Source organism: Neoarius graeffei, chromosome 12, assembly GCF_027579695.1.
Source record: "Neoarius graeffei isolate fNeoGra1 chromosome 12, fNeoGra1.pri, whole genome shotgun sequence".
In the NCBI taxonomy this organism is placed as follows: Eukaryota; Metazoa; Chordata; class Actinopteri; order Siluriformes; family Ariidae; genus Neoarius; species Neoarius graeffei.
Window position 1 is genome coordinate 387,642 of NC_083580.1, and position 26,815 is coordinate 414,456.

The 26,815-nt window shown below is 42.1% G+C and overlaps 1 protein-coding gene across 1 annotated transcript; it reads right to left on the minus strand.

Moving 5' to 3' along the window:
* Positions 1-13,590: 13,590 nt before the first annotated feature.
* On the minus strand, positions 13,591-21,676 carry faxdc2 (fatty acid hydroxylase domain containing 2). The gene is given in 13 exon segments (XM_060934942.1): positions 13,591-14,270; positions 14,272-14,325; positions 14,327-14,342; positions 14,527-14,693; positions 15,990-16,095; positions 17,335-17,408; positions 17,410-17,541; positions 19,145-19,177; positions 19,179-19,267; positions 20,517-20,620; positions 20,935-21,032; positions 21,308-21,388; positions 21,616-21,676. Coding segments are annotated over 12 exon segments (1,014 nt in total). The 5' UTR covers positions 21,323-21,388; positions 21,616-21,676; the 3' UTR covers positions 13,591-14,144.
* Between the last annotated feature and the right edge of the window lie 5,139 nt (positions 21,677-26,815).

The window sequence follows — 26,815 nt, forward strand, 5'->3', positions numbered from 1 at the left end:
CAGATTAGTTAGCTCTCTGACGGAGAAGATTTCAGTGCTAGAAGCGCGTGTCCAGGCTTTAGAGAAGGTCAGTGAGAATGAGAACAGTGTAGTTTCTGTAAGGGAAAGTCTGGATGCCCTAGGTGGAGTTAGTAATCCCCCAACTCCAGCATTAGAGCCCTTACAGCGGGGTGAATGGGTGACGACTCGGTGGCATAAGCATAGTTCCAAAGCTACCGCTGAGGCTCGCCCACGGGAGCACCACTCCTCTCCGCGTCACGTGTCAAACAGGTTTGCTCTCCTTAGTGATGCACCCACTGAGAAACCTGAAAGAGCTCTGGTTATAGAGGACTCTATCATACGGCACGTGAAATTAGCTCAGCCTTTAGGGGCACCAGCAGCTTTAGTCAGGTGTATACCGGGAGCCAGGGCGCCGGACATAGCAGGTAATCTTAGGGTCCTAGGCAAGCACAGGTTCTCAAAGATAGTTATCCATGCAGGAGCTAATGATATACGCCTTCGTCAGTCTGAGGTTACTAAGAGTAACTTTGTAGAGGTGTTTAAATTCGCGAAGGCGATGTCTGATGCTGTAGTATGCTCTGGCCCCATCCCAATGCGGCGTGGCGATGTAGCTTACAGCAGGTTATGGTCGCTGAACTGCTGGCTGTCCAGGTGGTGCTCTGAAAACAGTGTGGGCTTTATAGATAATTGGGCTAATTTTGAGGGCACTGCTGGCCTGTTAGGGCGGGACGGTATCCATCCCACTCGGGAAGGTGCTGCTCTCATTTCCTGCAGCATAGGCATCAGAAGTATTTTTAATGTGGGGGAGACACACTGGCGGGGGGGCGGGGGGTGCTCCCCCAGAAAATTTTTAATTAATTAGATGCCATTTCCTGCATTCTGGTGTACTTTTAACAGGTTGTTAAACACCTCATTTTATCTACAAAAGTCACTTAATTCAGTGACTATTTTAGAGACTCAACAATAAGTCCTCATTCAACAACGAGTCCATATATTCATCAGCCTGTTTTTAAACCCACTGCTCTGCCGAAGATAATGAGATGAATGTGACACAATTTATCACCAACAATGACTTTATGGGTGCATTTTACTTTTTATTTTGTGTTTTCTTTTTTATTTAGTTTTAGATGTAACACAACATGCCACTGGGCCAAGCAATAGTGACACTCAACTGTCTGTTTAAAAATAAGAATATTCATAATTTCACACAATGAACAGGCATGACATGGCATCATGCAAACTTCATAACACAAAATCACACTGCGTCAAGCAACGGTGAGACATAAAAAATAACTTCACACAATGAACAGGTTATATACACCAGCCTCGTCTAACTGGCAGAGGAGGAGGCGTCGCGGTTATTTATAATGATTATCTAGGTGTAACACAAAAACCTGGTTATAAATTTAATACATTTGAAGTTCTTCATACTCATATAATGTATGTAGCCTCGAAAAATAAGTCTACCCAGTTAATTCCATTGCTTATTATTTACAGGCCCCCGGGGCCACATTCTGAGTTTCTTTCTGAATTTGCAGATTTTATCTCAGATCTGGTTATTTCCTTAGACAAAGCTTTAGTTGTCGGAGATTTTAATATTCACTTCGATAACCCAGAAGACCCTTTAAAAACAGCGTTTGTGTCCATCTTAGATTCAGTAGGGATTAATCAGAATGTCATAGGACCGACCCATAATGGTGGTCACACCCTCAATCTAATACTAACATTCAGGTTAAACGTAGACAATATAGTCATACTTCCACAGTCTGAAGTTATCTCAGATCATTATCTCATCTCATTCAAACTATGTCTGAGTAATAATATATGCACCTCACCACGCTACTGTATTAAACGTACTTTCACATCAACTACTGCACAGAGCTTTATAAATGATCTCCCAGAGTTATCAACTTTGATTGGGTCACTGTCAGCCCCTGCAGAACTCGATCAGGCAACTGAATGCTTAGAGTCAACATTCCGCCATACTTTAGATAATGTAGCTCCTCTAAAAAGGAAAATAGTCAGAGACAAAAAATTAGCACCCTGGTATAATGACGACACTCGCACATTAAAACAGACCACTCGAAAATTGGAACGTAAATGGCGTCAAACAAAATTGGTAGTGTTCAAATTAGCGTGGAAGGAGAGCTTCCTGAAGTATAGAAAAGCTCTTAGTGCTGCGAGATCAACATATTTCTCCTCCCTAATAGAAGATAACAAAAATAATCCTAGATTCCTATTTAATACTGTCGCAAAATTAACCAGGAATAAGTCCACTATAGACACATGCACACCTGCAGTATGTAGTGGCAACGACTTCATGAATTTTTTTAATGACAAAATTGAGAATATCCGACAAAAAATTCAAACTACTAATTTAAGGTCAGACAATGTAAGTGACCCTGTAGTTAACAATATAACTGTATCAGATCAGCAATTAGAATGTTTTACTCCCCTAAAAGAAACTGAATTACTTTCATTAATCTCGGCATCAAAAGCCTCAACTTGTGGACTAGATCCCTTACCTACACGTCTATTCAAACAGATAATGCCTGGAGTAATTGAACCGCTTCTAAAAATAATAAATTCTTCTCTTATGATTGGCTATGTACCCAAATCCTTTAAACTAGCAGTTATCAAATCCCTGATTAAAAAACCTGACCTTGATCCCTGTCAGCTGTTCAATTATCTCCAAGATCCTTGAAAAAGCTGTGGCACAGCAGTTATGCTCATATTTACATAGGAATAACATCCATGAAATGTATCAGTCAGGATTTAGACCTCATCATAGCACAGAGACAGCTCTGGTTAAAGTAGTAAATGACCTACTGTTGGCGTCTGATCAGGGCTGTGTCTCGCTGCTTGTGTTGCTTGACCTTAGTGCAGCATTTGATACCATTGATCATTCCATTCTTCTGGATAGACTAGAAAATGTTGTGGGAGTTAAGGGAACGGCCCTCTCCTGGCTCAGCTCTTATTTAACTGATCGCTATCAGTATGTTGATGTAAATGGTGATATTTCTAGACGTACTGAGGTAAAGTTTGGTGTTTCACAAGGTTCTGTCTTGGGTCCACTGCTTTTTTCTCTATATATGTTCCCTCTGGGCGATATTATTCGTAAACATTGTATTAGTTTCCACTGTTATGCTGATGACACACAGTTGTATGTTTCTGCAAAACCTGATGAGAGACACCAGCTTAATAGAATTGAGGAATGTGTGAAGGACATTAGACACTGGATGCTTATTAATTTCCTTCTGCTTAACTCTGACAAGACTGAAGTACTTGTACTCGGACCACATGCAGCTAGAAGTAAGTTTTCTGATTCCACAGTAACTCTGGATGGCCTTTCTGTTTCTTCACGTGCAGCAGTAAAAGACCTCGGAGTGATTATTGAGCCCAGTCTTTCATTCGAAACTCACACTGATAACATTACCTGGATAGCTTTCTTTCATCTCAGAAATATTGCTAAGATAAGAAATTTAATGTCACTGCATGACACGGAAAAACTAGTTCATGCTTTCGTTCCCTCCAGGTTGGATTATTGTAATGCCTTACTGTCTGGATGTTCCAATAAGTGCATAAACAAGCTCCAGTTAGTTCAAAATGCCGCAGCAAGAGTCCTTACTAGAACTAGAAAATATGACCCCATCACGCCTGTCTTATCCACACTGCATTGGCTCCCAATCAGATTTCGTATTGATTATAAAATACTACTATTGACCTTTAAAGCACTGAATGGTCTCGCACCACAGTACCTGAGCGAACTTCTGCTCCTCTATAATCCGCCACGCCTACTTAGATCAAAAGGCAAGGCAAGGCAAGGCAAGGCAAGTTTATTTATATAGCACATTTCATACACAGTGGCAGTTCAATGTGCGTTACAGAAGTAAAAGCAAAACAGTAAACAATAGAAAATAAAATTACATAAAATAAATGGGGAAGAAAAATAATAAGAATTAAACAATAGTAGAAATAAAATAATAAAATAAAGTAAAAGTTCAGTAAAAAAACAGCAGAATAAAATAGAATAAAAGTTAAGTAAAGTTTAAAACATGTAAAGATGACAATATTAATCATTTAGCAGAAAAGGTGCAGGCTATCTGCTGGTACCTCGTATAGTGAAGGCTACATCAGGGGGTGGAGCCTTCTCTTACAAAGCCCCACAGTTATGGAACAGCCTTCCAAGTAGTGTTCGGGAATCAGACACAGTCTCAGCGTTTAAGTCTCGGCTGAAAACACATCTGTTTAGTCAAGCCTTGTGTTAATGGTGTTTATGAGGTAAAGGTGTAGATCTGGAGGATCCTCAGACAGAGTGTTTTGGTAAACTGGGATGTATGGATGCTGTCAGTCCCCACTCGCTTGCTCACTCGAGTTTGTTGATGGTGTAGTGGCTGCTGCTTTATGTCCCGGGGCTCCCTCATGCCTGTGTTACCTTCTGGCTCTCCCCTTTTAGTTATGCTGTCATAGTTAGTTGCCGGAGTCCCTGCTTGTACTCAGTGCAATATGTATACTGTTCCTACTTATTCAGGTGATACTGGGCATACCTAACAACCTGCGTTTACTCTCTCTACTCCCCCCCCCCCAAATCTGTCCCTCTGAGTTACATGTCGGTCCTGGGATCAAGATGCTGAAACTCTTCTGCTCCTCAGACCTGCCTGATCCATCCTGGTGCCCTGTGTCTGGTTGGAGTCTCATCGCGTCGCTCCTGTGGAGGGCGGCCCCATGTGGACAGTTGGGGGTCATGCCTGGAGGACGCTTTGGACTCTTGCAGTGGTGCTTTTGTGGCTGGGGACTGCAGTTGTTGTGAACAGTTTTGCGCTCGGGTTTCCGTCGGTGGGGGTTTATAGCATCAACGAAGCACACTTTATGTTAGGACTGTTAATGTTATAGTCATGCTGTCTGTTGTTGCCCAAATGAGGATGGGTTCCCTTTTGAGTCTGGTTCCTCTCGAGGTTTCTTCCTCATGTCGTCTGAGGGAGTTTTTCCTTGCCACCGTCGGCACAGGCATGCTCATTGGGGATAGATTAGGGATAAAATTAGCTCATATTTCAAGTTATTATTGCGCTTTTAGCAATAAACATTGTTGCAAAGCACCTTTACAGAATTTGAACGACTTAAAACATGAGCTAATTTTATCCCTAATCTATCCCCAATGAGCAAGCCTGTGGCGATTGTGGCAAGGAAAAACTCCCTCAGATGACATGAGGAAGAAACCTCGAGAGGAACCAGACTCAAAAGGGAACCCATCCTCATTTGGGCAACAACAGACAGCCTGACTATAACATTAACAGTTTTAACATGGAGTCAGTTTCGTTGATGTTATAAACTCTTCATTGATGGAAACTTGAGTGCAAAACTGTTCATGACAACTGCAGTCCTAAAGTTAGCAAGTCAACTGTAGTCCTCAGCCATAAAAGCATTACTGTAAGAGTCCAGAGCGTCCTCCAGGTGTGACTTTCAACTGTCCACATGGGGCCGTCCTCCACAGGAGCGATGCAATGAGACTCCAACCAGACACAGGGCACCAGGATGGATCAGGCAGGTCCGAGGAGCAGAAGAGGTTCAGCATCTCGATCCCAGGACCGACATGTAACTCAGAGGGACTTGCAGTGTAATATGGATGGTGGAAAATTGGTGGGTGCTGTTTTACTGGATTTCAGTGCAGCGTTTGATATTATTGATCATTTTTTGTTATTGGATAAACTTAAACATTATGGTTTCACTCCTTCTGTATTAATACACACAAATAACAAAGGAACAAAAAAGATTAACCACGCTGCCCCACACTCGCGCACACACACTCACACACACACCATTAAAATGTGGCTGCCCTAATCACAAAACGGGAAAGGGAAACAGCATTGCCAAGCCACAACAAGCACCAACAGCGACACCGAACAAGCGAAGCTGCGCAAATAGCGCAGGGTGAAACAGACACAAAGCAAAGGCGACGCACACGTGAAGCAAAGCAACACAAGGAAAAGCAAAGCAAAGCAAAGCAGCAGTGGGTTCTCGGGTTAGCTGGTGCAGTGCCGCTGCTAGGCGATCCTTATTCTATAATAATAAAACAGACATGAGAAATGCACAAATGGCTGAAGGAAAAAGCCAAAACCACTGTACTACCTACCGATCAGGCCGTTCCAAACAATGCAGCGTGAAGCGGAGGGATCGATGCTACAAGAGCATCACCAGCAACGAACAGTGAGTGCACAGGAGCAGTGAGCAGCCAGCAGCAACACCCAAGCGAGCCTCTATGACATAAAAATAACCAGAATGAGCACTGGATGGATGACGTGGGAGAGAACACAGCTGCCGCCAACAGCCTACCTGTACCACAAGAATGCGGACACGGAAGTGGACGACATCAGGACATGACATACTCAGCCTCTGGCCAGTGAAAGACAGACAAGTGCTCTCAGCCCGCCTTTATACGGCAATTTGCGGCAGTGATTGGCTGAAATCAGCACCCAGCTGGAAGTCACTACAGCCAATCACCGCATACTGCCACATCCACAACAGATTTGAGGCTCTAAACCTACTCCAGGAAGAAAGAACACCGGACGAGTTCTCAGTTACCCCTTTTCCACCAAATCAGTTCCAGGGCTGGTTCGGGGCCAGTGCTGGTGCTGGTTCACAACTCGTTCAACTTGCGAGCCAGCTGAGAACCAGTTTGCTTTTCCATAGCTCGCGGTGCTAAGAGAAGACACGTCATTACGTCGCTGTATACGTCAGTTATGTCATTGTATACGTCATTACATCGCTGTATACGTCAGTTACGTCGCTACGTTTGCATAAACCTTGGCGCAAATATCGAAGCAAAAACAATGCGGAAGAAGCAGCAGCAGCAACAACAACAACAACAACAATAATAATGGATGACTTCGCGTTTGTACAACTGCTGCTTCTCGTCACTTAAAAATGGTGACCTTTCGCGGTCTTGTTATTGTTGTCAGTCTTAACAACTCCGCCCCCCCTCTGATGTAAGCGGTTCTTTCCTCTGGCCCAGCAGAGAGTTGGTGCTAGCCTGGAACCGGTTTTTCTGGCCCCAGAGCCAGTTCTTTGTCAGTGGAAACAGAAAAGCCGGTTCCAAACTAAGCACTGGCCCCGAACCAGCCCTGGAACTGCTTTGGTGGAAAAGGGGCAAGTGTCATTTACTGAGGCCATCAAAGCTGTAGCAGAGAAAGTGCTGGGAAAAGCACCTAGGAAAGCAAACCACCCATGGATATCACAAGAGACACTTGACCTAATAGACAGAAGGTGTGAGCTGAAAACAGCGCAACACAGAAAGCAAAGAGCTGCTCTACAGGGAAGTGGACAAGCAAGTTCAAAGGGAGGCAAGGAAAGACAAAGCAAGGTGGCTGGAAGAGCAATGTGCTGAGATGAAGCAGGGTCTCAGAGGTAACAGCTCTCTCAGGAAGTCATACAGCAGCATCAAGAAGCTGAGGAGAGGTTTCCAACCCAAACAAAGGAACATCAAGAGCAAGGACAACCGGGTGCTCACTGATCTTCAGAGCATTCTACAGCGATGGAAACAGTACTGTGAGCAGCTGTACAAAGATAACACACTACACTCTGCTGCTGACGATGAGCATGACATGCCTAATGAGGAGGCAGGAGACAATCCCTTTCCAGACATCCTAGAATCCAAAGTGGAACATGCCATCAAGCGTCTACCAAAGAACAAAGCAGCTGGTGTAGACAATCTGCCAGCAGAACTGTCTTTGTAACAAGATCCTAAAGACTGGAGAATGGCCCACAGACTGGGTACGGTCAGTGTTCATCACCATCCCCAAAAAGCCAGGAACTACTGACTGTTCAGAGTATTGCACCATCGCCCTGATAACTCATGCCAGCAAGATTCTACTGCGCATCCTGCTGAAGCGTATGGAGAGGGTGGCAGATCAAGAATTTGCTGAGGAACAGATGGGGTTCAGGAAGAAAGTGGGAACCAGGGACCAAATATTCAATGTCAGGATTTTAATGGAGAAAGCACGAGAGAGTAATGTAAATCTTTTTATGGCACTTATTGACTACAAAAAAGCTTTTGACTCAGTAAGGCACAAAACCCTCTGGAGACTAATGGAAGCAATGGGAGTCTCTAAGTATATAGTCAACTCACTCCGCCAGCTGTACAGACGCCAACAGGCAGCAGTGAGAGTGGATGAGGAGCTGACTGACTGGTTCAAAGTCACAAAAGGCTTGCGGCAGGGATGTCTGGTCTCACCAATCTGTTTTAATTTCTATTCTGAAGCAGTGATGAGAGAATCTGCAGGCGAACTCTCATGGATTGGTGTCAACATTAATGGGAGGATCATAAACAACTTAAGATTTGCAGACGACATCATCCTATTAGCCACTTCACCAGAGAGACTTCAAGAGCTGCTGCACCTAGTAAATACTGTGTCCATGGAGTACAGTCTGGAGATCAGCACTAAGAAGACCAAGGTCATGGCAACAATGAAACAACCTACAGAACTGAAGATCTGCTGCCAGGGGGTCCTGCTGGAACAGGTGTCAACCTTCAAGTACCTGGGTGCCATTATTGATGAAACAGCTTGAAGCAGTCGTGAGGTTATTGCACGCTAGGAGCAGCACGGGCAACCCTTAGTTCCCTGGAGGCAATCTGGAAGGATAGAGCCTTAAGGATGTCCACCAAGCTGAGGGTGCTGAAAGCCCTGGTCTGGCCCGTAGTGATGTACGGCTGCGAAGCATGGACACTTCACACTAAGGATACTCAGAAGATCCAAGCGCTACTGAGGGTCAGCTGGACAGAACATCGCACCAACATCTCAGTTCTGGAAGAGATGGGGATGGAAAGAACACTTCTAACCATGGTAAAAAGATGGACAGCTCCAGTACTTTGGACATGTCACCAGAGCCCAGACATCTTAACCCACATCCTGCAAGGAAAGGTCTGTGGCACCAGAAGCAGAGGGAGGCCACGCAGGAGATGGGGAAACAACGTCAGGGACTGGACAGGCAGGACACTATCAGACTGTATGCAGAGAGCTAAGGACAGGACAGGATGGAGGAAGCTGGTGCTGGAAGCTACCATAGTCCCTGACCCTCAAAATGAGGATGGGACAAGGTGGAGGTATGTGGAGGTTTATTGTTTTATTGAGTTTTGTATTATGATTTATGTTTTTGAAGTGATGAGTGGGAGTGGGCGTGTCTCAGGGTGCGGGTGGTCGGGCGTGTGTTCACCCGGTGTCACGCTACAAGGGACCCTCCGCTGTTGGGGGGTGTAGGGGGGCACGTGCTGGGGGCTGGGTGTCTGCATCCTCGGGTCACTCTCAGACTTACTTCTTTCTTTTGGTGTTGTTGTTTATGTTTTTTATTATTTGAATTGGAGAAAAGGTAATATGGAAAGTGGTGAGAAACCCGTGGTAATGTATATTAGAAATGAACAGATTTATGAATTTTATTGTCTTTGATTCAAATATGTGAACTATTGTGTTTGGTTGTAGTGTATTGTATGTTGTAATGTATTGGTGTATGTATATGTATTGATTTGTTTGTTTGATGTTGTGATGCGAGATGATTGGACACCGGAAGAATACACTGTAAAAAAAATCTGTCATTTTAACAGGAAAACCCTGGCAGCTGGGGTGACCAGAAAATCCCTGTAAAAAATACAGCACCCCAGTGTAAACTTTACTGGTTTACAAAATTTAACAGTGATTTGAACAACAAATATATGTTTTGGGGTTTACAGTGCTGTTCTGTATGCATTTCACATAGTTTTACTGTAAATTTCACAGTAATTTTTTACAGTGTAGCCTTGTTATTACAAGTGCTAATGGTGATCCCGAATAAAAATGAAAGAGGGACATATTGGGGGGGGGGGGGGGGGGAGAGAGGAGAGTAAACACAGATTGTTAGGTATGCCCAATGTCACCTGAATAAGTAGGAACAGTATACATATTGCACTGAGTACAAGCAGGGACTCCAGCAACTAACTATGACAGCATAACTAAAAGGGGAGAGCCAGAAGGTAACACAGGCATGAGGGGCCCCGGGACATAAAGCAAGCAGCCACTACACCATCAACAAACTCGAGTGAGCAAGCGAGTGGGGGACTGACAGCATCCATACATCCCAGTTTACCAAAACACTCTGTCTGAGGATCCTCCAGATCTACACCTTTACCTCATAAACACCATTAACACAAGGGCTTGACTAAACAGATCTGTTTATGAAGGTGATCACTCCGATGATGATGAAGATGATGGTGTGAGACAGGCTGTGCCCTAACACACACACACACACACACACACACACACACACACACACACACACAGGAGAGAGGGACAGGAGTGACCTAAACCATTCCCATTGTTTGTGTGTGTGTGTGTGTGTGAGAGAGAGAGAGAGAGAGAGAGAGAGATCGAGAGATCACCTGTATCAGGGTTCTGTGTGGAGATGTTTGCTGCAGTCTCAGTGGTGGTGTGTGTTGGTGATGGAGGTGTTGTAGTGAAGGTGTGTGTGATGTTGAGTGTTAGAGGAAACATGGCTCTGAGCCTGGAGTTGTAAACACAACACACATCCAGTTCTGCTGGACTCAGCGCAATGTCTTTCACCTCCAGTGGGTTTGAAAACATTTCTCGTGTTTCTGTGTTCGTCCACATCACATGGAAATCTTTATTCTGGTGAGGAAAGTTCACACTTTAAGATGCTGCTGCTGAGTTTTACCCTCGGAGGATCTGCACACACTGTGGAGTAAAAAACACTGACACCCTTCAGCTTGATTAGGATTTCATTCTGTGTGGAATTAAAACCTTCACATCAAGCAGCTTTTATTTCTCTAATAAACATAAAACAGTATTATTTATTTTATTGCTTTATTGATAAAATCCCCAGTGTATTTCATATCAAAAATTTTAATCTTCCAGCTGCATGGCTCTAAATTATAAAGAGGCAGGTGTAAAGACAAAGACAGGTGTAAAGAAATTCTGTAAAGCAAAAGATGCCTGCAGTAATGAAATTAAACTTTTTCTACTTAATAAATGTGCTATAAAGTGCAGAAATCAGTAATAAACACAAGGTCAGTGTTTGATGTGACAGCACTTGGCTGTTCAAATGCATCAGTAATGTCAGGGACAGATTTATAAATAAATTATTCAGTGTTTTTCTTTTAAACATTGTGATGAATCTGCTGCAATTCTTCTGAAACTCTGAGTCACAGTTAAAACCCGACCTTCATTTTCTTTTGGTCTGTAAAGTAGTGTGTCGTGTAACATTACTCTATTTCCTGACATATAAACAGTTTTCCTGTAATATTTAATTTTTTGTTGGAAATGTTTGAAAATCTAAAATGTTTTTACTGCAGAAGTCATAGAATAAACTTCACAATTAAAAAAAATTAAATGAATATTAAATATGATGAAGACTTTTGCACAGTGCTGTGTGTTACAGAGACCAGCAGAAACTTTAGGGACATATTATACTGTTCTTATATCTGATGTAAAAATAGTTTGTATTAATTATTAAAAGGCGTTTGTGGTACCTCTCACCAGCAGCAGCTCGAACACAACTCCATTTGGGCTTTAGAAGGTGATTTCTGTCACAGCTGTATTCCCCTGAGTCGTTCCACTTTACAGGGGAGATCGTAAAGAAAAATCATTTTCCTTCTTTCTGAACTGCAGCTGATTATTAATTTGATGAGAATTCTGGTCTGGTGTGATGGCTAGAGATGATGTGTGAGGTTTCCACAACCATTCAACCTTTAGTGATGAAGCGCTCAGAGTTTTAACAAAAACAAAAACTGAATCTCCTTCAGATGCTCAGAAAAAAATTAACTTCTCATTTGTGGACCCTGAAAATAAAAAATCCAGCTCACTCTGCAGTGTAAAATACACTTTACATCATGACTGAATTAAAATATATTTTTATTAATTACTCACCAGATTTTAAATTTAAACGTAATGTGTGTCGATATTTTCTGTTGTGACAGTCATAATATCCCACATCTCGATTCCGAAAGTCTATTGATCAGGAGAAATTCTGTGGAGTTTAATTTCAGTCTGGTGTTGAGTTGATGGTGAGAGAGTGAACGCCATCAGCGCTGGAGGAGCAAAATTAAAGACACGTCGCGTCCATCTGCCACTTCAATTACCCCTGACTAATAAAGACAATAATAATAATAATAATAATAATAATAATAATAATTAGTCTTGCTTTTCATTTCATCCTGCCAAAGAAAATATAATTTTATAATTTTATAACCCACCTTCAGGTTTTCCAGCACAGAAATATAAAATTGTGAAAAGAGAATCTGTGAATCATCCTGCACTTACAGGAATTTCAGTCTCTTATTTCCTGTAGCAGCAGTGTGTAAAGAGGTGATTGCATGATCTCTCTCTCTCTCTCATCTCTCTCTCTCTCTCTCACCACACACACACACACACAGGGCAATCTGGTCTAATCCATGCTAACATTAGCAGGGCGCTAATAGCAGCTACAACATTCAGTCAAAGATGAAATGAAATGATTTTCTGCTGAAGCAGGACACAGAAAGGTTTTATCGTTTTGTAACATGTCCTGATTCTTCAGTCAAACCCTCAGTGGGCCCTCAGACAGCTGGCTAACATCTGTAACCTGACAGGGAAAATGAGCATGATGTCGAAGTGGAAACTTGCTGCAGATGAACTGTTTAAAACAGGCAGATCGTTTTTTCATTTAAATACAAACAACAAATAAGTTATTTTAGAAATGAACAAAAATATAAGACTTTAATTTAACTTTCTTATCTCAGTCTTTGTCACTGTTTTCCCAATTAAAGTAAAAAAAAAAAAAACACGATGTGTTGGTTTGGTAAACAAATCAGTTCTTTAAATTAATTCTTTTAGGTTCTTTAGTGAGTCGACGCACAGATCCGGAGAGAATAACGCCCAAAACTCACCTCAATTAGAGACAAAACATTTACTATTGCAGTAAGAAATGGTGTTTATGTGACGTTATCAGAGTAAAATGACTCCTTTGATTTAAAAAATTAAATATATGTAAAAGTTAAACTTGAAAGAAATTTGTACACTTTAGAAGAAACGATCCCAAAACATAGAATTATTTCTACATCATTTCTATGTACTGTCACAGTGTTCATGCATTAGATAATGTTTGTTTCTGTCTGAATGTGTTTTTATGACATTATCACAGATATCACGAGTGTCTTCTCTTATTCACAAATCTGGATAAATGTTAGCCTGCATGCTAATCACGAACTAGTGCTAAATTAATTAAACACTGAACAAAGAGACAGAAAAATTCCATAGTGCAGAAATAAATTTAATTATTATTCATGCAGATCTGTACATTAATGCACCATTACACAATCTTAGTGTTAAGATCAACTTAATATTAAAACCAGAATGTAAACTTTTATTCAATATATTTATAGTAATTTTATATGCTGTAATTTGTTCTGTAATTATAATGAAATAAACTGATAATAAAAGTGCTAAAAGGTACATTATTGTAAAACAGTAGGGTGTAATGTTGATGTGCATGAAACAGTGAATAAAACACTTTGTATGAAATTATATCATCTGTTAAACTTCAGATTTATAATCATTAAAAAAAATTGCTTAGTCCTGCAAAGCTTTTAAAGTGAATATTTAAAAATAATTATTTATCTTTATTAAAGCAAAAACTCAAGATCTGGAAAATTACATCTTTCATCTGTTTATGTAAAATGTTTATGGTATTATAGCAGCGTCTCCTTCCTGACTGTCATGTGCCCTTGTTCATTTCCCCTTGGTGAAGTTCCCTTGGCCACCGTATTATGAGACACTAATCCCGGTCTCAGTTCTACGTGTGTTAGAGTTCTGTTCAGTACTGAATCCACATCCATTAATAAAACATTTCAATATTTATTTTCAATACCGGATTCAGATTAGGACCGTGATTCTGAAGAATTCTTAGTGTGTAATGTACACTCTGGAGTGATTAGGGGAAGTCACTGTAGGTGCATTGGAGACAAAACAGCGAAACAAAAATCATTCTCAGATTATAATCATCAGTTACAATCCAAACAAAAGCAAAATCCGATAAAATTCGGATACATCAACAATTTTTTGGGGTGTGTCTGGGCTGGTGATGACGTCACTCCTGTTTTTTGGGGTGTGTCTGGGCTGATGATGATGTCACTCTTCTCTCTTGGGGTGTGTCTGGGGTAGTGATGACGTCACTCTTGTTTGGGGCGTGTCCGGGATGCTCTTGGTGAGTGGTGTCAGACTCAGCAGGAGTGTATGTCGCTCATATTCTTTGGTTTTGCCGGAATTTATCATCGGTACCGTGAAGCCGGTCCAGAACTCCCAGAACCCCGGTAACACTGATTAAACCTGAACATGGAAAATTATTGCATTATTAATAATTTTATTTTAACATTAGTTGTAAATTTAATCATTATTTTTAATATTGTCCCAGTTTTCATGTTTATTTACTGTTTGGTTCATTGTAAAAGTTTGTGCACCCTGATTACTCGGGATTAAAGGCATAAAATTGAGAGATGATCTGAGGTGTTACTTGAGGTGGTGGAAGTCGTGGAACTCGGGTGAGGGCAGCAGGGGCAGGTGATAACCGCAGTGTGAGATGGAGGTGACGATCACAGCCACGCTGAACCACAAAGACGTGGTGGTCAGATGAGAACCCAGCAGAACTGGACCTATTAGAGCCGGCAGCATGTTGGAGAACTGCAGCAGTCACACACACACACACACACACACACACACACACACACACACACACACACACACACACACATCGTAATGATGCAACAAAAATCATCATATATGCTCTGATAGAGCTGAGGTCAGAGGTTTACAGACGTTCGTCAGGGCCCTGAGTGTGATGGTACTGTTGGGTTTCACTGATTTCTCTGAACTGATGTTTTTCTGAGGCAGAATGATCACAACATCCATCTTTAATAAGAAAAAACCATGTACATTTAATTTTTGACCCCGTGTTGATTTCAGAAACCCTAAATAAATTAAAACTTGTAGCACCAAATTCTTGTTTTTTTTTCAATGAAAGATGGATGTTGTGATCATTCTGCCTCAGGAAAAACATCAGTAGTGAAACCCAACAGTACCATCACACTCAGGGCCCTGTATGTAAACTTCTGACCTCAACCGTACCTACAGAATGCACTGAAGTTCTTAATGAATTCACTCTTTATACACCATTGTTGGAAATGTGGTGTGTGTGTGTGTGTGTGTGTGTGTGTGTGTTAGCATAATAAAGACTCATGTCAATATAAGATTACAAATCACAGCATTAATGTGAATTCTATTATTGATATTTAATAAATGCAGATGATTAATGACACCTTTATGTTGACATTTATAAGAAAGTACAGCAGTGTAATAAAAGCTAACTTTATATATTTATATATTAAATGTTATGATACACACACTCCTACACTACTACAGGAAACCACACAGCAGTGTTATAAAGCCTGCTATAATTCACAGTTATTCACTGAAGGTGAAGTGAAGACTCGGTGAGTAATAAGCGAGGTGAAGTCGAGGTTATAATAATCACCGATATTCACTGAGTCTGAGGCAGATAATTGTTTTAGTATAAATACACAGGTGATTATTTTTAAAAATCTGAATAAAAATAATTTATTTCAAACATCATAAGCTTCATGTAATGCAATAACTTTGCAGCGCAGACTTGCCACTGATCTACGCCGAGTCACAAAAAACGCTTTGTTCTGAAATCGATAAAATAAATCCCAATCCTCCTTACCTCTGAATAGTTTTAGATCAAACTGCAGAGCATCTTTAGTGCTTTTAGGACAGCACTTTCTTTCATCTGTAATTCTTTCTCACTTACGGTGACGAAGTGATTGGAGCCATTTTACCGAGTCGCTCGAGGTGATTATCGAAAAATAGTCCGTATCTCTCGACCAATCAGAACGCTCAAATTCCTGTAATCACCTGTGTATTTATACTAAAGCTTGTTGTAAAGAACGTCACACACACCACATGCTCCACGGGATGAGCGTACAGAGACACAACTCCAATGGGTGCTGTCCACTCGTGATGGATCTTATGGATGCGTTTGTAGAAGAATGGATGGTGGAACAGCCTGTGGAACAGGAAGAGGAAGAGGAATTGGTCAGTGACTTCCTGTTGGTCTATAATATGTTAGTGATTCATACATGTCAACCTATACGGATTGTCCGGAAATTATACGGATTTTAGCTCATTCAAGGGCGTATAAACAAAGTCTTACGGATTTTCAGTATTTTCTGACCTAAATTTATTTTGTGTATCTTACTTGAACATCGTCAGCTGATCGTCGCAAAACATACAAAAGCTCGATTTATAGACAAAGAACAGCGTGTATGCAGGGGCAGATAACCCAGACTATGTGAAACCGGATGTTTATTCCTCAAGCCTCGTGCAGTATCGCGACTGCGAGGACTTCGCTCGTTCAGGTCATGCGCACGATCTGCATTTAAACGCGGCCAAACGGTCCATTGTTCGAACAATTTTCTCATTGTGCAGAGCGACATTGTTTACACCTGAGAGATTTTGAATAGCGTCTGCTGAGTGAAAGAATGGGAACACCGAGAAAGAAAATGAGATACGGCGGGCAGTATCTTCCTGAATGGAAGGAGACATTTAATGGTGTCATTGTTCTGTGTGTGAGATATAAAAGTTGCGGCGTCTGGAGTTTACGACATGAGGGAACACATGAGGTCCAAACTACATCAGCGAAATTTGCACCAGAAACAGAATCAGACGCAAATGACGATGTTTGCAAAGCCTAAGACCGATGATCAACCAACAAGTGGTAATAAGAGCAGAAGTTACGATCTGTAATTTTATTGCTCAGCACAATTTGCCGCTAGCCGTTGCGGACCACCTGACAGAACTGTTGCCGCGAATTTGTATTGATTCAATGGGCTGCTCCCGTTGAAATGGGAGCAGCCGACACTTTGACTGACAGGGCACGGACAGTGGAGTTTGAGTGTTTTTCCATGAGGTCTGTAAAAAGTATTTTCCTTTGCAGTGGGAGCAGCCTACCCTGTGAACAATAGGATAGCAGTAAATGTGTATTGTACAAATGTACATCAAAATAAAAGTTTGGTGCGATTCGAAGGCTGTAAGGATTTTATGTTGATTTTATGGATTTCTTCCTCTGATACTACAGGTGGACGCCCAAAGGGGTTGGCATGTATGGTGATTATTTATTACATCAGAGCTCTCAGTGTATGCTTATTTCTCTCCTACACCATACGAGATAAACACTGTGTGTGTGTGTGTGTGTGTGTGTGTGTGTGTGTGTGTGTGTGTGTGTGTGTGTGAGAGAGAGAGACACCTGTGTGAGTAGTAGAACAGCACTTCCTCCAGCAGACCACACACAGCCAGCTCCAGTAGAACCCAGTGGAAGGTGTGGCAGTTGAGGAGCGCAGGGTTCTCCACGCCACGACATCACAGCATAGGTGAGAAGCACCAGAGGAACCGACAAGAACAACTGATTACACAGAACCACTTTCACCACCTTCCACACACGCTCCACCTCCACCTGTAACCAGCATAGACTGTGTTATTCTCTCTCTCTCTCTCTCTCTCTCTCTCTCTCTCACACACACACACACTGTTTCTTGTTGTGGTGAAATCTGAGCGGCAGATGAAATGAGTTTGTAATCATTAAATCTGTTTATCTGTATCAACATCTGCACAGGGCGTGGCAGGGTGGGGCAGTGGTTATCACTGCTACCTCACAGCAAGAAGGTTCTGGGTTCGAGTCTCTCAGTGGACTGGGGTCTTTCTGTGTGGAGTTCGTTCTCCTTGTGTTTGTGTGGGTTTTCTCCAGGTGTAGATAATGTACGGATGGAAAACTGCACAAATCTAAACTTTATTCCTGACTGTGTGTGAGAGTGTGTGTGTGTGTGTGTGTGTGGGGGGGGGGGGTGGGGGGGGGGTTTGATGTGATAACACAGTGATCAGTAATAACAGAGTTTATTTGGGCGGCACGGTGGTGTAGTGGTTTAGCGCTGTCGCCTCACAGCAAGAAGGTCCTGGGTTCGAGCCCCGTGGCCGGCGAGGGCCTTTCTGTGCGGAGTTGCATGTTCTCCCCGTGTCCGCGTGGGTTTCCTCCGGGTGCTCCGGTTTCCCCCACAGTCCAAAGACATGCAGGTTAGGTTAACTGGTGACTCTAAATTGAGCGTAGGTGTGAGTGTGAATGGTTGTCTGTGTCTATGTGTCAGCCCTGTGATGACCTGGCGACTTGTCCAGGGTGAACCCCGCCTTTCGCCCGTAGTCAGCTGGGATAGGCTCCAGCTCGCCTGTGACCCTGTAGAATCAGGATAAAGCGGCTACAGATAATGAGATGAGATGAGATCTGTGCAGCACTGAAGATTCAGCAGAAACAAACTGATAATTTGTACACACACATACACCTAATTTTGTCACTGAATGACATTCCATAGTGTGTTTGAGTGTTATATCTTGTGGTTACATCAAACTGTCAGACGGCGGTGTGTAAGTTCTGAAGCACTGCAGTCAGTCGTTATGTCTGTGTGTGTGTGTGTATAAGAGCGAGAGTGTGAGATAATCAGTGTAATGAGAACACAGACTTGTTTTCTGTGTGTGTGTGTGTGTGTGTGTGTGTGTGTGTGTGTGTGTGTGTGAGAGAGAGAGAGAGTGAGATGACACCACACTGATGTGTGTGTGTGTGTGTGTGTGTGTGTGTGTGTCTGAGTGTAAGATGATACAGTGTAATGAGAAGATATTTGTTTGTGTGTGTGTGTGTGTGTACGTACACGTTGTGTGTGTGCGCGTGTGTGCGTGCGCGTGTGCGTGCGTGTGCGCGCGCGTGTGTGCGTGTGTGTGTGCATGTGTGTGCATGTGTGTGCGCGCGTGTGTGTGCGTGTGTGTGTGCATGTGTGTGCGTGTGTGTGCGTGCATGTGTGCGTGCATGTGTGTGTGTGCGTGCACGTGTGTATGTGCGCGCGCGTGTGTGCGCGCGTGTGTGTGTGCGTGTGTGCATACGTGTGTGTGCACGCGCGCGTGTGTGTGTGTGTACGTGTGTGTGGTACGTGTGTGCATATGTGTGTGTGTGTGTGTGTGTGTGTGTGTGTGTGTTCACGCGTGTGTGTGTGTGTGTAGGTGATCAATGTAAATACCGGGTTGTTTTTGTCCTGCTGAATTTTGTAGCGGCGTGATGAACGCAGGTTTTCCCCTCATATCCACAATCATCAAGAAACTGTTAAACACCCAGAAGCAGAACGTTGGCACGAGCATCATTCCTGTTCTCACACACACACACACACACACACGCACACACACACGCACACACGCATGCACACACACGCATGCACACACACGCATGCACACACACACGCACGCACGCATGCATACACACATACACGCACGCACACACACACACACACACGCATGCACACACACAGACACACACACACACGCACGCACACACATGCATGCACACACGCACACACACACGCATGCACACACACACGCACACACGCATGCACACACACACATGCATGCACACAACACACACACACACACACACACACGCACACACACGCATGCACACACACAGACACACACACACACGCACGCACACACATGCATGCACACACGCACACACACACGCATGCACACACACACGCACACACGCATGCACACACACACATGCATGCACACACACACACACACACACACACGCATGCACACAACACACACGCACACACACACACGCATGCACACACACACATGCATGCACACACACACACACACACGCACACACACAGGGTCAGAATGTGAAATTACACTCTTATTTTTCATCACTAACCTGTGTGTAATATGAACAGAACAAATTAAAGAGTTTCAGTTGCATCACCTCATACTCTTTCTACACTCTATATCAACTCTATATCAACTCTACACTCTATATCAACTCTATATGCAACTCTAGTCTCTATATCAACTTTACACTCTATATCAACTCTACTCTCTATGTTAATGCTATATCAACTCTACACTCTATATCAACTCTATATCAACTCTAGTCTCTATATCAACTCTACACTCTATATCAACTCTATATCAACTCTACTCTCTCCATCAACTCTACTGTTTATAAACTATTATTATTATTATTATTATTATTATAAATGTTCACAGTAATATGTCGGTGTGTTTTTTCCCTTTCCTGTTATTCTGATGAACTTTACTGCTCTCTTTACTGACTGCCACTGCTGCTCCTGACCGATATTCACCCTGCTGTTAGTAATTAGGACACAACACCATCACACTGTGAACTTTGACCCTGAACCGCATCATGATAAAGGCTGTTTATTTCCCTGAACTCAGAATCAATTGCTGGCTTCAAACACACACACACACACACACACACACACACACACACACACACACACACAGACACACTGTTGTGTCCTACTTATTGGAAGATTAAAGGTGAAGTGTGTATGCTTTAGTAAAAAGAGTGAGACATTAGAGTGAGATTCTTACCGATTAAGAACAGAGACGCCTCATTTCCATCAAACGCTAAATAAAGTCTAGTCCACTGTGTCTGCCAGAAATCTCCTGATGCTCCCCAAAACATCTGAAGATGCCTGAAACACACACACACCACACACACCAAGATACACTGTAAACCTGAATAAGTTGAGTTTACTTAAAAAAATTGAGGAAAGTGGTTGCCTTAAAAAAAATAAGTAATTATTAATGATTGAATTGAGTACCTTAAACTTACAATCTTCTGGTAAGTTTAAGGTACTCAATTCAATCATTAATAATTACTTATTTTTTTAAGGCAACCACTTTCCTCAATTTTTTTAAATAAACTCAACTTATTCGGGTTTACAGTGTACACAGCAATATGTGGTTGTTAGATGAGTGAATGTGTTGCAGAGGAAACTTCCTTCACCATGTCACTGAGTTCCTGAAGGCCACCAGAAAGAAAAGTCCTGATCCAATAACAAACGCTGCTTTTTTCACTGAATCCCACAGTCCACCTCTGCTGTCCTACACACACACACACACACACACACACACACACACACGGACGAGGCTTAAACACACTCCTGATAATAACATGTTTAAAGTATTATTCTATATACTGAACAGAATGACATGATTAATATTTACGAGTTATTTCATAAATCTCTAAAATCCGACATGTCCACTGACCTCAGCGACAAATGCACACCGTCCACTATGGCTGTGAATAGGGACACAACATGTCTCCTATTACCCGTTATAACCTCTTTATGAGTGTTCAGATTAGAGCTGAGACTCACCGGCATACTCTTCATCCTGGATGATGATGATGATGATGATGATGATGATTGAAGAGGAAGATCTCATGGCCTTAACATCAGCTGTTATAAATATAATCTTAAATATATTATAAATTACTGACGTGCTCATGATCTACACTAACAATGTGATTTAACTGAGAAAACATTTATAATGAGAGAGAGAGAGAGAGAGAGAGAGAGTTCTATAAGCAGATAAAACACACTGCACACACACTTTATAAATGATTCCAATACTATGAACTTTATTTAAATTAGTAAATTAGTAAATAATAAATGTTTAAACTTACAGTAGTGTCCGCTGCAGTCTCTCTCTCTCTCTCTCTCTCTCTTGTTTTCCGAAGTCTTGCTAGCTGCGTGACGTCATGCTGCTCTCTCATTGGTCCATTCATGGTCAGGTGACGGCAGGTGGACTCATAACGTCTTCGCTGCAGTAAATACCGATAATACAGGTGTATCACAGAGAATATATAGTGTTATAGCTGTTTTAGTTATATGAATATCAGCAGCTGTGTGCAGTTAGCATGATACGTCATCGCGCCCGCCATCTTGGAAAGGTCCATATTCACCTGTACGCCAGTGTTGAACTGCGACTGTGCTGAGAAACATCAGCTATAACTCACTTTTAATATTAAAGACATTTCACTGGGTTACGGGCGTCATAAATGTCTGGAGATAGCAGGTCGGACTGTGTGGTGATAAATGTATATAAATTTAGAGAAATGTATGTGGATGTACAGATACATAGAAATGTTTTAAACAAAAATAAGTCCACAGTGTATAAGACAGTTCACACAACAGAAAAATCAGCAACAGGATTAGAGAGAATAATTAAACACAAAATACAACCGTTCAGCTTTAAGAATACGCCTTACAACATACTTATAATAAATTAATAACATCTTAGCAGAAGTTAATATCACAAACACACAGGTTCATTTTCTCTTGCGTACATTTTAATGATTTTACATCAAAAGAACTTTAGGAGGAGCCCCACCCCCACCCCCACCCCACCCTGCCGCCCATCACCATCACCAACAACATCATGACTGCTGTTGAGAGCTTCAGGTTTCTGGGCTCCACAATCTCCCGGACCTGAAGTGGGAGACCAACACAGTCACCATCATCAAAAAGGCCCAGCAGAGGTTGTACTTTCTGCGCCAGCTCAGGAAGCTCAACCTGTCTAAGGAGCTGCTGACACAATTCCACTCTGCCATCATTCAGTCTGTTCTCTGCTCTTCCATCACTGTTGGGTTTGGATCGGTCCACCAAACAGGACAAGAACAGACTGCAACGGAGAATAAGGTCTGCAGAGAAAATTATTGGTGTCAGCCTGCCCTCCATCCAAGACCTGTACCTGTCCAGAGTCAGGAAACGGGGCAGGTAACATCTCTGCAGACCCGTCACACCCTGGTCACAAACTGCTTAAACTTCTCCCCTCTGGGAGACGCTACAGATCACTGTACGCCAAAAACAACCAAACACAAGAACAGTTTTTTCCCCTCAGGTTGTCTCTGTGATGGGCAGCTAAAACCGGACCCAAATATCAGCAACATCAACTGTGAAATATCTGCACGCTCATACCATCATTCTGTGTGCACTGTATATTTATATTTACTAAGTCATCTTTGCACTATGCACTATTTTGCACCAAAAGATTAAAATATATATATCTTTGTCTATACATATATTTACCCTTCTACATGTACATAGCTTTTTGTTTTTTTGTCTACGCTTTTTTTTATCTGTTTGTACTAAGACCCCGTTTACATGTAGCCAGGTATCTATAAAAACGGATATTTATTTATGCGGTTGCACCCATCATTTACACGTAAACGGAGGTTTCAGTCACTGAAAACGTCTGCTTTCGAAAACTCCGGGCAAAGTGGAGATTTGTGAAAACTCCGTTTTCATGCCTGCGTGTAAACAGTGGGAAACGGATTTTTAGCATTGTGATCTGATGGTCTCTCCTCCTTGGCTTTCAGATCTCTGGTTGGCTTTCTATTTGTTTGACATGTTTTTGGCAGCCTTTCCTGGCTGTTTTTGAGCATTGTGTAAACAGGAATTATTTTCTAGTACAGGGAGGAGAAGATACCCGTTTTCATAAATACCCAGTTACGTGTAAACGAAGGAGCTAAGTGAAACCGGAGTCAAATTCCTCGTGTGTGTTTACATACCTGGCAATAAAAGTGATTCTGAAGAAGTCCAGACCAGCTGAAGAACAACACCATCAACACGGTTCTCCGTCAGTCCTTTAGTGACATCTAGTGTTCTTATATACTTCATAAAACACTCTAAACTTCTTAAAGGGGTTCTACTTGGAGCCCTGTGAGATATAGATTTAAAAACATAGATATATCAGATGTTTTATCTGCGTACAGCATTGATCCTGCACAGCTGCTGGAACAGAAACGTGAGGTTCCTGGATGGGTTTTGGGTGGTGGTTGTGTTGTGGTGTTCTATGACAATGCAGTTCTCCAGTTCCTGATGTGTGGTAACCCAGGATGGTGCAGTACAGGGTTTGGTTCTCAGAGAAAGAGACTCTGAGATGAACCACTTATCCTCACAGAACCTGCAGGTGAAACTGTGGATCATTGTGGTCTTCATCATCATCATCATTAAAGACATGAAAAGGAAATCATGCTTTTCTGCAGCATTAAATATTGCTTTTTATTGCTCTTTATATCACATTTAACAACAGACATTATCACAAAGCAGCTTTACAGAAAATTATACATTTTAAATAAATGTATTTATCCCTAATGATGAAGTCTGAGATGATGGTGTTGAGGAAAAACTCCCTCAGACGACACGAGGAAGAAATCTTGAGAGGAACCAGACTCTAAAGGGAACCCATCCTCGTCTGGGTGATTACAGACAGAGTGATTATAAATCACTCGCTTCTATAACTGTGTCCTATAGAGTCACAAAGTACAACTGTGAAAACAGGAAACTCATTACAGTTTAACAGGAAGTCTGTTTTGTTGAAGTTATAAACTGTTCATTGATGGAGACTTGAGTGTAAAACTGTTCATGACGACTGCAGTCCTAAAGTTATCATGGTGATTGTCGTCCAAAACCATCGGAGCAGAACTGTACGAGTCCAGAGTGTCTTCTAAGTGTGACTTTAGACTGTCCATATGGGGCCGTCCTCCACAGGAGCGATGTGATGAGAACCTCAGCCAGAAGTAGGGCATCAGGATGGATCGAGCAGGTCTGAGAGCAGCAGAGGTTCAGAATCTCTGGTGTCTCAGGAGTGATGTGTGTAATTATGTTTTCTCCATGAAATACTCACTGGATTTTCAGATTATGTCCATGAGGATTTGATTAAACAGTGAAAAAATCCTTAGTCTGGTGTTTTATAATGTGTTTAATGTTCTGAATTGGTGAGAGGAAGGTTGTGAGTTTGAATCCCAGCACTGCCTGAGAGCCTTAAACTCCACACTGCTGAGCTCATAATAAATAAATAATCAATCATATCTTATCACGTATGGAAGAGAAGTGAAAAAGAAGAAGAAGATGATGATGATGATGATGATGAAGTGATGATGAATATGATGATGAAGATGGATATGATGATGAAGATGAAGAAGATGATGAAGATGATGATGAAATGATGATGAAATGATGATGACGTGATGATGATGATGATAGTTTATTTCGAACATGTAAACAAACAATGAATAACTAAACAGAAAACAAGAAAAGCAAAACAGCATTTGCAACAAGAACACGTAAAAAGCCACTAAATTAGAAAATAAACCATAAATAATATAGGTAATAATAATATAATATCAAAATCAAAACAAAAGAAAACAAAACAAAAATACAAACAAGGACGCACTAAGCAGTTTACTTGTCCGAAAAGGAGTGGGCTGAAGTAAAGACTTATTTAATCCCACCCAAATTCGTAAGTCAATATAAATTGATTATCTAGCTTCTTTATATATATATATATATACACACACACACACACACACACACATATATATATATATATATATATATATATATATACAGTGGCATGCAAAAGTTTGGGCACCCTTACTGAAAATGTCTGTTACTGTGAATAGTTAAGGCCAATTTATGCTGACAACGCAGTCCTTGCAGATGGCGTCGCAGATGGTGTCTGCGTAGCCCCCCCCTTCGCAGACGCTCTGCGCGCACCTCCCAAAAATTGTGACCACCGCAGAAGCCTTGCAGACAGCGTCGCAGACAAGAGGGCTCTGATTGGTCCACTCTACATCCGCTGTACACGCACTTCCGCTTCCCTACTTTCCCGGTTTGGTTTGTTTTCACTACCGCCATTTTTAAGACACGAGCGAAGATGGAGCAGCACGAAAAGCGGTTGATCGAGGAAGTGAGGAAGTACGTACATCTATACGACTCCAGTTCTAGTCATTATAAGTAACCGGAGGATAAACACTCCACTAACCACACCCACCAACTACTCCTAGCGATTTTGCAACTTTGCGCCCCCTTGCGTTGTGGCGGTGAATAACATCGCGCACGCCTATTACTCCCAGCTCAATGATAAATTACAACTGTTTGCAAAAAGCTATCTGCGAAAGCCTTGTCGCAAGAGCATGCAGAGGCCCTTACAGTGGGGCAAAAAAATATTTAGTCAGTCACCAATTGTGCAAGTTCTCCCACTTAAAAAGATGAGAGAGGCCTGTAATTTTCATCATAGGTACACTTCAACTATGAGAGACAGAATGAGAAAAAAAATCCAGAAAATCACATTGTCTGATTTTTAAAGAATGTATTTGCAAATTATGGTGGAAAATAAGTATTTGGTCAATAACAAAAGTTCATCTCAATACTTTGTTATATACCCTTTGTTGCCAATGGCAGAGGTCAAATGTTTTCTGTAAGTCTTCACAAGGTTTTCACACACTGTTGCTGGTATTTTGGCCCATTCCTCCATGCAGATCTCCTCTAGAGCAGTGATGTTTTGGGGCTGTTGCTGGGCAACATGGACTTTCAACTCCCTCCAGAGATTTTCTATGGGGTTGAGATCTGGAGACTGGCTAGGCCACTCCAGGACCTTGAAATGCTTCTTACGAAGCCACTATTTCGTTGCCCGGGCGGTGTGTTTGGGATCATTGTCATGCTGAAAGACCCAGCCACATTTCATCTTCAATGCCCTTGCTGATGGAAGGAGGTTTTCACTCAAAATCTCACGATACATGGCCCCATTCATTCTTTCCTTTACACGGATCAGTCGTCCTGGTCCCTTTGCAGAAAAACAGCCCCAAAGCATGATGTTTCCACCCCCATGCTTCACAGTAGATATGGTGTTCTTTGGATGCAACTCAGCATTCTTTCTCCTCCAAACACGACAAGTTGAGTTTTTACCAAAAAGTTCTATTTTGGTTTCATCTGACCATATGACATTCTCCCAATCCTCTTCTGGATCATCCAAATGCTCTCTAGCAAACTTCAGCCGGGCCTGGACATGTACTGGCTTAAGCAGGGGGACACGTCTGG